Source organism: Phalacrocorax carbo, chromosome 3 (genome assembly GCF_963921805.1).
Source record: "Phalacrocorax carbo chromosome 3, bPhaCar2.1, whole genome shotgun sequence".
Lineage (NCBI taxonomy): Eukaryota > Metazoa > Chordata > Aves > Suliformes > Phalacrocoracidae > Phalacrocorax > Phalacrocorax carbo.
This window is the reverse complement of record NC_087515.1, coordinates 99,777,404-99,789,899: the sequence shown is the minus strand read 5'-3', so window position 1 is coordinate 99,789,899 and position 12,496 is coordinate 99,777,404. Positions and strand designations below refer to the sequence as shown.

General features: G+C 37.9%; 1 protein-coding gene across 1 annotated transcript in view; it reads right to left on the bottom strand.

The window, feature by feature from the left end:
- The window catches only part of EYS (eyes shut homolog), an 888,772-nt gene that overhangs the window by 184,391 nt on the left and 691,885 nt on the right, over positions 1–12,496 (bottom strand). Inside the window, exon 32 of the mRNA XM_064448569.1 lies at positions 9,850–10,014. Coding sequence (XP_064304639.1) covers positions 9,850–10,014 — 165 coding nt within the window. The remainder of the gene's footprint in view (positions 1–9,849; positions 10,015–12,496) is intronic.

The window sequence follows — 12,496 nt, the reverse complement described above, 5'->3', positions numbered from 1 at the left end:
CTTATGCATACTTTCTGATTCAAATCCATTTGTATATCAAGAGTATCTTGTCTGAGATTTCTCACTGTAATTAAATATTTACTAATTATCTGCCAGAGAAATAGATGTAACCTCATCACCACCTGGTCAAATCAGGTGTGTTTGTAAAACGAATGATCTGAAAGTAGACTAATTAAAAAAAATCAACATATGTAATTATTTTCTAGTAAAATACACCTGAAACAAGCAGATCACTGCTATTTTCTTCCTATTTTAAAAAACGCTTTTGACAAAGATAGAGGATTTTTGCTTTATGAATGTGAGAAACTTAATGCAACCTTAATTATCAAGCTATTACTAACATCAATATATTAACAGAATATGAAAATGCCAGGAACATAAATGCTTTTTTATAATTCTGTAGTTCTTGTACATAGTGAGTGCACTAGCCTCAAGCTGACTTTCTGCTGACAGTTCATTTCTCAGCTGTTTGATTGTAGCACAGCTTCAAAAAAGCAGCAGCAGAAGCAGGAGTTGTACTACTATTAAATGGGCACAGCTGACAACAGTAGCTTCTCTTTTGAAGTTGTTCGAAGGGAAGACGAAAGATAGAGCAAGGAGCAAAAAGCAGGCATGAAGGAAGAACAGAGGGAGCATATGAACTCACGAAGGATATTATGTTTACCTGACAGAACTACAGAAGAACTTGGTGCCTGCATACAGAAATAATAAATTACAAAATTCTGGATAATCTGTGTATGCACATAGAATTAATTCACAAAACACTGGAGAGATTTTTACTTTACAAATGTATATAATATTGTATTTTACATTAATGTAAAACTAAATTAGGATATTGATATGGACAATCATAGCAAACATTTGTGTTATTTGAAAAGGAATCTAATTACCAGAGACACATAGAACAAAAAAGAGCAAAAATAAGGGAAAGAAACTGGTGCTATAGAAAAGGAAAAAGAGTCTGAGGACGACAAAGTAGAAATGCAATGTAATGTAACACAATGTAATGTAATGCAAAGTTGTAATTAATATTAAATGCAGTATCAGAGTTCCACAAGACGTGCAGTCCTCCACTACTCTCTGTGTCTGTGCTCAACAGCCAGGAAGAGATCCAAATTATTATTAATTTTTTTTTATCTTAGCAGAGACCTAACCTTAGAAGAAAACTTGCTGATCATTAAAGGGTGGATCTTGCAAGTCAGGTAAAGCCCCATTTTAGGGGTAACAAGGGGAATAGGAATGCAAGTATGATGTGTTACTGGGAACCAATGAAGAAAAAGCGAGCAAAAACCTTCTAGAAATTATGTAAAAATTATCCCAAGTTCTTGGAGCTGTCCCAGCTCAGTGTCAGGGTGAGAACTGAACTCATACCACTGCATCCTGACAATCCCATCTTCCCTCTCTCTCTGGGTGCATGAAGGGACACGAAGGGAGCTATGACACAGTCCATAGATATGGATAAATGGAAAGAAAACAAATGCATGGTTCTCCACTAATACCACTCTATCTTTCCAGAAAGTGCAAAGTTCTAAAGAATGTGACATGCTCAAATACTGCTGTAGCAAAATCTCTGTAAATGTCTCAAAAATACTGTATTAACAATTTTCCCCAGAAGGTATGACCTGATAGCTGAACAGCTATTAGGTTAGATGCAGGATAAGTACATTATCTAGAAAAGAAAATACCTTCTATTCTGAGACTAATAATTCAAGTCAGATAACCAAAATAAGAGAAAATGTTTCAACTGTCTGAAATTCCAGCCAATCATTTTAATTTTTGTTGGAAGAATCTGGAAAGTGAAACTGGAATGCAAACATTTCTTCATATTTCTATGAAAGTCAAGAAGAAGGTATGTAAGTGGGAAATGGCAAGAAATACCTCAGAAGATGGAAACCCTTAAAGAAGTTTTTTAAGGCACACACATACTGTGTCAAAATATGTAAGAGGAACTAGAACCCATGAAAACTTAAGGAAAAACAATGTGCCCTGGCAGCCAAGATGGCCAACTGTGTTCTGGGGTGCATCAAGCCCTGCATTGCAGCTGGTCGAGGGAAGTGATTGTCCAGCTCTGCTCTGCGCTGGTGCGGCCTCACCTTGAGTGCTGTGTGCAGTTTTGGGCGCCAAGGTACATTAAGGATATAAAGCCACTAGAGAGTGCCGAGAGGAGGGCCATGAAGTTGGTGAAGGGTTTAGAGGGGAAGTCATAGGAGGAGCAGATAAAGTCACGTGGTTTGTTCAGCCTAGAGAAGAGACTGAGGGGAGACCTCATCGCTGTCTACAGCTTCTTCACAAGGGAAGGAGGAGGGGCAGGCGCTGATCTCTTCTCCCTGGTGACCAATGACAGGACCCGAGGGAATGGCAGGAAGATGTGCTGGGGTGGGTTTAGGTTGGGTATTAGGAAAAGGTTCTTCACCCAGAGGGTGGTGGAGCACTGGACCAGGCTCCCCAGGGAGGCAGTCACGGCGCCAAGCCTGGCAATATTCAAGAAGCACTTGGACAACGCCCTCAGAGATATGGTGTGAATTTAGGGTTGTCCTGTGCAGGGACAAGAGTTGGACTTGATGATCCTTGTGGGCCCCTTCCAACTCAGGACATTCTATTATTCTATGAGTCAATGAAAAAAGAATCTCTGCATGTATCAAAAACTACAGTCTCTTAACTAAGAACACAGAGGACTTCTGTGCAGGGATAGTATGAGAATTCAGCTCAAAACAAACATAAATTCAAGGTACAATTGAAGAGTAGTAATTCTGTGAAATTGGGATCAAATTAATTTAGGTAAAAATTGAAGTAATAATTTTCCTATAACAGTAAGCATTAAACATTTATAATTCATATAGGCACTGGTTTTGAATGGCTTAATTATTTTATAAGCTGAAAACTACAATTTTTTGTTTTCTGTGATTTAACTTCATGGTTATGTGTCCTGGTTTCAGCTGGGATAGAGTTAAATTTCTTTGTAGTAGCTAGTATGGGACTATGTTTTGGATTTTTGCTGGAAACAGCGGTGATAACGTGGAGATGTTTTAGCTGTTGCTAAGTAGCAGTTACACTGGTCAAGGACTTTTTCAGCTCCCCGTGCTCTGCCAGGTGCACAAGCTGGGAGGGGACACAGCCAGGACAGCTGACCCAAACTGACCAATGGGATATTCCATACCATATGACATCAAGCTCAGTATATAAAGCTGGGGGAAGAAGAAGGATGGGGGGACATTTTGGAGTAATGGCATTTGTCTTCCCAAGTAACTGTTATGTATGATGGAGCCCTGCTTTCCTGGAGATGGCTGAACCCCTGCCTGCCCATGGGAAGGAGTGAATTAATTCCTTGTTTTGCTTTGCTTCCGCGCGCAGTTTCTGCTTTACCTATTAAACTGTCTTTATCTCAAACCATGAGTTACCTCACTTTTACTCTTCTGATTCTCTCCCCCGTCCCACCAGGGGGGAGTGAGTGAGCAAGCGGCTGCGTGGTGCTTGGTTGCTGACTGGGGCTAAACCACGACATTATTATATTCCTGGAAGTACAAATTAAAGTGGGTGAAGATTTGATAATCTCTCAAGCAGGACTAACCTAACAGCTTTAAACATCTTTGATCAAATTTCTATGTTTTAGGTAATTGGTCTATGGAGTTTCTGCTGCTAGCAGTTGCAGATTTTCTGAGGGAAGAACTACTTTGTGTACTTTTAGAAGTCTATGAAGAAGTTGTTTTAGAAATCTGTGAAGAAGATGATGAAATATGCTCCAGACTCTCTCCTAATGTGAAGGAACCTGAGAAGTACTCAGCCAAAAAAGACACAGGGTAGAAGAGGGTGTAAACAAGTGAAGGGTTGGCAGGATGGAAGTATAGGGAAAATAAGAAAGTGCCACAAGTAATGTTTCTACTGAGCCGTTATTTCTCACATCCAGGATGATTAAGAATGTTTGTTCTATATACTTTAATAAGAAAACTGAATTTTAAATATCTGGAATAGTTTAGATTCTATTAGATAAATATGTTGCAGAGGAATTCAGTGGTAGTATTAAAGCCATCATTTGTTCTACTGTTCCTGTAATACCCTTCATTCCCATTTATATCCTTTTGTCAGCTGGTCTGTACTTCTGGGTCTCTTTTGTAATCAGGAGAATGAACCACTACTTTTTAGCTGTATTGAAAAAAAATTAATTTTTTTTCTTTTCACCAAAGATCCAGATATACAGATCCAGATATACACTTTTCACCAAAGATCCAGATATACACTTTGATTAACAGCATTTACAGAAACATAGAAGTTCATTGAGAATTGCACCTCTAAATCCATGAATAATATTTATTTCTGTGACATATCCTTAGTCCTTTTCAAGAAGGATTGAAAAGACATTTCTAAATCTACCCTCCGTAACAAAAGAAAGTGTACTCATTTTTCACAGCCTGAATTTCATGGTACACATTCATTTGCCTTTCCTTATTACAGTCATCTTAAGATGGGCCACAGAAATTCAAAGGCTTGTGCAGACACTATAGAATGCTTAATTTTTCTCCTTAGATATTGATCTTACTTCTGATTTGCTGCCACTCACTCATGGTCTGTTATATGTTATTGTCCTTAAGCTTTCTTTCAAGATCAGAAAGTGCTGTGAGATGGCCAGTGTTACCTGCCAGGTGTATTTTCCTACATGAGTCAGGGGTTCAGACAGAGGGAACTACAAATCTGCAGATTTTAGTAAGAATCATTATACAAACCCAACAGCAATCACTAGGCAGCTTGAAGGAGTTCAACAAATAAGAAAAGTACATACAGTAAGTATAAATATTTGGGATGCCAATAAAAAGACATTAAGACATAAATATGTTTTCTCTTTGGATATTTTTTAGTCTTTAGCTTCCCAGGTTCTACCCACATCAGATAATCAAATTCATATGCCTATGTAGCCATTTCCTGGTGTGAACAGTGAATATCTTTGCAAAGATATGTGGGAAAATAAGTGAAAATGGCATCATTGCTAATATACAAATGACAGATTTTCATACATAATTGCTGTATATTATGAAAATGTATCTCTCAATTTTTAACTTGGAGCTGAAACATTCTTGGGAATGTTAACAGTTTCTTAGATGTAAGTTCTAGCAAAATGGAACATTCTATTAGATCTTAAAGCATCCGTCACAAAATCTTAAGATCAAAATCTCAAGACCAAAATCTTAATCCTTGCACTCACCAGAACCCAAGAGATAAGGGCCTGCTAGGAAGCCCATTTTCTTGCTTCTCCTTCCACTGTACATCTACTATTTATATAATTTCTAATAAAAGGATGACAAATCATTTTTACCACCTGATGAAAACTTTTAAAAATCATTCCATCCACCACTGATATGAAAAACAAATTTTTTACAGTTAGCTACATTACTGGAGAAGTTTAGATTGGAAGTAAAGAACAACAAATTGAATAAAGGCTAGGGAAAAAATTACATAGGTTAAAGACAATTCACGTGCTCTGGAACTGTATAAAGAAGGTAAAACTAAGGTTGGCATACAGGAAAAAAACCCTTCTAGAATAACTATGGTGGGAGCATTCCATGAAAACCCTTCTGACATAGCTTCAAAGATTTTTCTCCTAGAATACTTAAAATTCTGTTGTTTGCTAAGCAAAGAAATTATAACATCAAAACTGCTTTAATTTTTAAAAATGCTCTTACTCAAAAGAGTAATTTCCATTGAAATCTGTGGAAGGACTTATGGGAGGGTCATAAGCAGGAACTGAAGGCTTCCAACCACTGCCACTTCTTCAGGATTTCCTTGGAGCTTTTCATTGTATTGACAAAGAAAGAGATATAAATTATGAAGTGTACATATGTGCTACTTTTCGCTCTAAAATCACAATGAATGCTTTTATTATGATAATATTAAACTGGTTAAATAGTGGTATTAGCTTGGATTTATGGAGCACACCACTGTGCAACAAAATTCTACTCTTCTTCCTGGTATTACTTTTCTTTACTTTTAAAATAAAAGACTTTTACCCCAAATGTACACATGTGACTCGTACAGAGCTAGAAGACTGAAAAGACACAGGATCACTTTGGTTAGTAGTTTAAAAATATTTTTTTCTCATTGTCAGTATTCCTTTTGAAAATTTCTGCAATGTGTTATCGGGTCTAAGTTTCATGGTGGACTACTCGCTTTTGAATTTCATGTTTGGTAGGAGAAAAATGCATTAGTTTCTACTTTTGGTACTGAAAGATTTTGTCTACTTTTACACATGAAAGTAACTTTAACTAAATGCAATTAGGAGCATTAATTTTTTCTCTGATATTCAAAAGCAGAAATTGCTTCAATTACAAGGACATAATCTGAGAAAAACTACAGAATTTGTTTTGAGGCAGCAGCATCATGAATATATTTGGCATGATTCTGAATATTTCAAAAACACCTTATTCGGTGTGGTTTATTTTGCACTGACTGAATACAAAGCAACATTCCCAGGACTTGCACCTGGGAAAACATAATCCAGGAGTGCAGCACAGACTGGGATCCACCTGGCTGGAGATCAGCTCTGTGGAAAGGGAGCTGGAGGTCCTGGTGGACAGAAAGCTCAACATAAGGGAACAGTGTACTGCTGTGGCCAAGAAGGCCAACAGGATGCTGGGTTGCATCAAAAAGGGCATCACCAGCAGAGATAAAGAAGTCATCGTCCCACTCTGCTCAGCGCTTGTCAGGCCACACCTGGAGTACTGTGTACAGTTCTGGTCCCCGCTATACAGAAAGGATGTGGACAGGCTGGAAGGGGTCCAGAGAAGGGCCACCAAGATGATCAAAGGACTGGGAAGCCTGCCATACGAGGATAGGCTGGGAGAGCTGGGTTTGTTCAGCCTTGGGAAAAGGAGGCTGAGAGGGGATCTCATCACCATGTCCCAGTACTTAAGGGGTAGCTACAAAGAGGGAGACTCCCTTTTTACAATGAGTCCCATGGAGAGGACAAGGGGGAATGGACACAAGTTGCTCCTGGGGAGATTCCGATTGGACACAAGAGGGAAATTTTTCACAGTGAGAACGGTCAGCCATTGGAATAATCTCCCCAGGGAAGTGGTTGACTCGGCCATGTTGGACACCTTTAAGAGTCGTCTGGACAGGGTGCTGGGCCATCTTGTCTAGACTGTGCCCTTCCCAGAAAGGTTGGACTAGATGATCCCTGAGGTCCCTTTCAACCTGGGATTCTGTTATTCTGTGATCATCAAAGCATCCCTGGAATTACCCAGTATTTGTATCCATATAACTGAATTAGGCACAAAGGAACTATATTTTTGTTAAATCAGTACATTTTTTCTTTTGGATGAAAACAATGGTAGAAGCAGATTCACCGGGATACAGAGAATGAAATTAAGAGTGTAATACAGCTATCAGTTGTGCCCCATTATGTTCTCCCTTGGTATACAAAGAAGGCATCCACACCCTCTCTTCCTTTCACAGCATCATTTCAGCTCCAACTAAACCCTCAGTACATAATTCTGAGGCAGTCTGCATGCTACATCCCATGTAGCCTAAGATACTTAAATCTCCAGGCACTGTCTCCCTAAAGTACTCAGCCACAATTGTGAGACATAGGCAGTATGTGCAATTATCTGCCTTATCATACTAGTTGGTCAGAACTAAACAAATAAAATGTGGCAATTCCTAGGTTTCTCAAAACAATTTAAAATCTTACAAGCAGCAAAGCAGCAATTCCACCAACCACATAGGTCTATATCATAGTGTGAAAGCTCAAGATAAGACTCATTTCTGATCCTCAACAGTACTCTAAGGAGCCCATTAATTCCACATACAGGCTAGCTCTCACCTGACAATTGCAGAAACCTAAAAAGAAAAGGCAGAGGCATCTCCTAACAAAACTGTAAAGTTTAAAATGCTTTTCAATGCACTGTCATTTTAAACAACAATTGTGAATTGAAGTGTGGGACACCTGCTACTTACTAAAGCTTAGGTTGTACCTCTGCCTTGTGTAGCTGGATGAAAACAAAAAGAAAAGGATATACTGTTCATCTTTGTGTAATTTCTGTATAAAATGCAATGGAAAAGCAAGTATCTTATATTAGTTTGTAATCATGGGAAAGCATAGATAGTGAAGGAGTTGGAATTTGATTTTCAGTTACAAATTTGGCACGTTTGATGTTTGTAAAGATAAACAAATTTGCTATGTGTAAAATAGTCGAGTTCTAAACGAGGCAAACAGCATCCCACACTGCAAATTCTGTTCCAAAGCTACTCCAACGCCCATGCCTCCCAGCTTTGTAAATTTACTACTCTCATATCAAAACTTTTCCAACAAGTAGTGATAGAAAGAAATTTGGCTTTGGTTGTAGGAGTACAGTACACTCATCCAGGTTTTCAGAAAACACCATTCCATCCTACCAATAGCAGAGAAACTTCCATATTGGATTTTTTTTTTTTTTTAACAGACATGCTTACTCATTAGGGCTTATGGGTAGATAGCAAACTCTACTTTAACTTAGACTGGGAGGCAACTACTTTGCAGTGATGAGGCAAGCAAAATCATTAAATGCCAAATAAATTCAAAGTACTTCCAGTGACCTTCCTTGAATTCTTCTTGAAGGACAAATAACTCCTCTTGAAAATGAAATACCTAACAAGTATAAAACACTTCAACATAAAGAACTGCCACATCCCCACTTATCCATGGTTCTTAGCAAATTCTGCAGCCAGGTAGCTTAGGCAGTTGCAGCAACAGCCCAGCTATAACATGCAAGGATTTGAGACAGCATTTTGAAAAGCACTAAGCATAAATGTTTAATTTTGGGCTACAGTGTTTTACATCTAAAGAGTTATACAGATAATAATAAAAGGCATAATTAAACAATGCCATGAAGCTTACACTGCTTTTAACCCTGGCTTATAAATATTTACACAGTGCAGGTGAATTCACATATATTATTTCCAGATTAATATAAAAATAACAAAAAATTGAACAAAATAATTTATATTAAATGAACAAGATTTCTTTGTGTAGACAAACCCTCGGAAGCTGCAGTGAACAGAGAATGCCCCTAATGATTTTGTCTTTGTGGAGTAAATCTATCACATAGTTTGCACAAACATATTTTTCTAGCTCTTCCTGTGTTTAGGAAAAAATCACTTCACAGTTTTTCATTTGGATAGAAATTATACGGTAAAATATATAATTAAACATTTAATTGGCAGAGAAGCCTATTTTTCTTACTGACTAGTGAAAAGCATACTGTCTAAGAAGTTCATGCCATATACTGAGGAATGAAATATGCAGGCAAGAAGCAATATTCTTATGTAGCATTAACAAGCATAAGTCCATGTCTGCAAGTATACTCTCCAGGGGCCACAAAAGAATCCTCTGAAGTGTGAAATCACAGTAAATACACTGTAACATGTAAAATTTGCAGAACTTAACGTACTTCTGCAAGTCACAAATTCTTTGGAACAAAGATCATAATTACAATAAAAAGTGAGCCTCAACCCAACTATGCAGAAGCTGTTTCTCTGTAATAAATTGTTCAAAATTTCTTCAACATTTGTATTTTAGAGCTGTAACACTTATTACTGGAGTCATATGCTTACTATGTTCTTTCTTGTCAGGAAGCAGCATTTTCAGTTGTAAGTTATGTTTTGCTCAATGAGTCATAAATTAAAGAACTTTCCAGAGGAACACAAAGAACGATGGTTCAAATTTTATAATGCATCATGCATTAGAATACCAAAAGGCTTCTACTGCATTTTAATGACTCATTTTGCTGCTGAATAGGAAGTGCCAGCTGATGTACACTAAAGTTGATAAGGACCTGAAGGAGCTAAAACTGATACTTAGCTTCAAGTATCATTGGTACTCACTGTAAAGAATTGTGCCATTTAGAGCAGTTGTTTTCACTGTCAAGTACAGAGTTGTCAAATTGTGTGTTTCCTGCCCAGATGCAGTCCTGGTCTCAGATACAGATGTCAGAGAAGGTAGTTCCAAATAAGAATTTCCAGTGAAGGATGGAAAAAACAGTGCTGTGTCTGAAATGAATAATCAAAAGCTAATTTTATTAATTTATTACAAAATAAAGTAGTAAAACACAATATAATCAGCAAAGCACATTTTAAAATATCCATTCTTCTGAATACCTGTGAATAGTGTAATCAACTATATTATTCACAGAACATGCATACAAATTCATTTGATTTCAAACATTCAAGTTAAATACACAAAAAAAGAAAATGTTCTAGTATCTGGAAAATTACAGAAGTGAAAAGACCGTTATAGGTCTTTTCCATTTATCATTAAGTCTACTGCTAGAAGATGCAATAACGTTCAAAAGATTGTAATAAATTTTCATCTTTACAGATGTGTCTGTGCAGAGCTTTTGTCCTACGACATCCCTGTGAAGTACTTCTGGTTTATAGCTGTAGCTAAGAAAAACAGGTTTTCTTCATTTTGAGGACACTCAAATGTTCTAGGTTTGAAATTATGATAAGGGTGCTGTTGGGCAGTATGTACATTTTCCACTACACTACTCCTGTCTTGAAAATAAATTGCAAGAGAAAGTTTTTAACTATGAAGGTTTAACATTTGCAACATTTACTGCATTAATTACCTTTGTCGTTATGTTTTGGGGATTTTTCCCCTGTAGCTGTGATAATAATATCACTCAAGCAAGAAAACATGGAGTAAAACTAATTGAGGCTAGGCAGAATGTCTTCCTGATGCCTTAAGCATCCTCATTAAGCAATGCTCCTTGAAGACTGTCCAAATTCATCACGGGTATATGAATAAGGAATGAGCAACAAGAAGAGCAGTCTGAATTCAGGTAATATATTTTTTAAAGAAATTTTTAATTCAATGAACTGAAACTACAATGGATTTGTGACACATAGACATGACTAATACATGGATTTTTTTCCAGGTATTTTATTAACTTTTTTGTTTGTTTGTGAAATCTGCCCATGGTTCATTCTCTGCCATTTTTATTGGACTTCAGAAGAAAGAACAAAATGAAACCCCTAATTAAACAAGCATATGCTGAAGGGCATTAATTAAAAAAAAAACAAACACCATACCCTGACAGCAAAAGAAAGGCAGGATGGAAAGCAAGAAATAGTTATGTTTCTAAATGGTAGATCTGAGAAAGTCACGATTGTTGGAGAAAGTGAAAAAACTATGGGATGAAAAAATTCCCTCAGAGGCTGAGGTAAAGGTCAAAGGCGTTGCAAATCAGAAGCAGAGCTACACAATTATGAGAATGCTGTTTGTCTAATTAAATGCATTACTTTCAAGGGAAATAGTAGTAGCAGATCTAGCTAGTCTAATGCAGGGTCACAAACATGATTAATAGACTGGGGCCTCTTTCATATGAGGAAAGGCTGAGAGAGCCAGGACTCCTAAAGCTGGAGAAGAGCAGGCTCGGGTGGAACTTATCAGTGTCTATAAATACCAGATTGGAAGGGATGGAGAAGAGGAAGCCAAACTTTTCTCAGCACTGTCCCCTGACAGACAATGGGCACAAATCAAAACACAGGAAATTGCACCTGAACACGTGAAAACACTTTTTCACTGTGAGGGTGGGCAAACACTGGTACAGGTTGCCCAGAGAGGTCTGCAAGTCTTGATCCTTGGAGATTTTCAAAACCTGACTGGATGTGGCTGTGAAAAACCTGCTCTAGGTGACCCTGCTCTGCTTGAGCAGGTGGCTGGACTAGGTGATCTCAAGAGGTCCCTTCCAACCTTAACGATTTGGTGATTCTGTAATTTTTCACAGAAGGGCGCTGTGCAGACAACATTAATTCTTATTCTTCAAATGTAGTGCCTTCAGAAACCTCAGTGTATTATAGTACTCACAATATAGTGGTACACATTGCAGCTAAAGCTATTAAAATGTCTTTTATTAGGCAGTTTTCAAAAAATACTCAGCTTTGAGATTAACTGATACAATTTAGTTTCTACTTTTAAAATAATATTTTGTGAGGTTTCTTTCAGGTAGCTGAGGGGGAAGGGGAGGAGAGAGAGAAGGGAAATGGAGCACAAGATATCCAGGCAATCTTGAAAGGAAGGACAACTTCATCAGTCCTTTAGCTGGGATAGTTTCCTTCAAAGGAGAGATCTTCCCTAAAGACCTGCAACTTTCCAGGGAGTCCAGCACCCTGCATCCACAGGTCTCTGCACTAATGGATAGCCAAAACTACTGAGAAAAATGCTATTTCAACTGTTGTGACTTAACCTGTAGTGCTATGCCCGAAGTAGTCTAGGCCTCCATCACGAATCCAGTGAAGCCCTCTCAGGAATCAACAGAAGAGATATAGCAAAGACAGACACTTCACCAAAGACTTAAACGCACACCTGGTCAACATAGCCATCCAGAACTGCAAAGATGCAGAGTACACCCTCTTCCTGGTAGTGTGCAGACTATTAGCCTGCTGACCCTCAACAGTCATTCTCTGCCCTAAAGCTGTACAACAGTTGCAATCTGTCACAACTGTACCGCAGCAGCAAAAAAGTCACCGA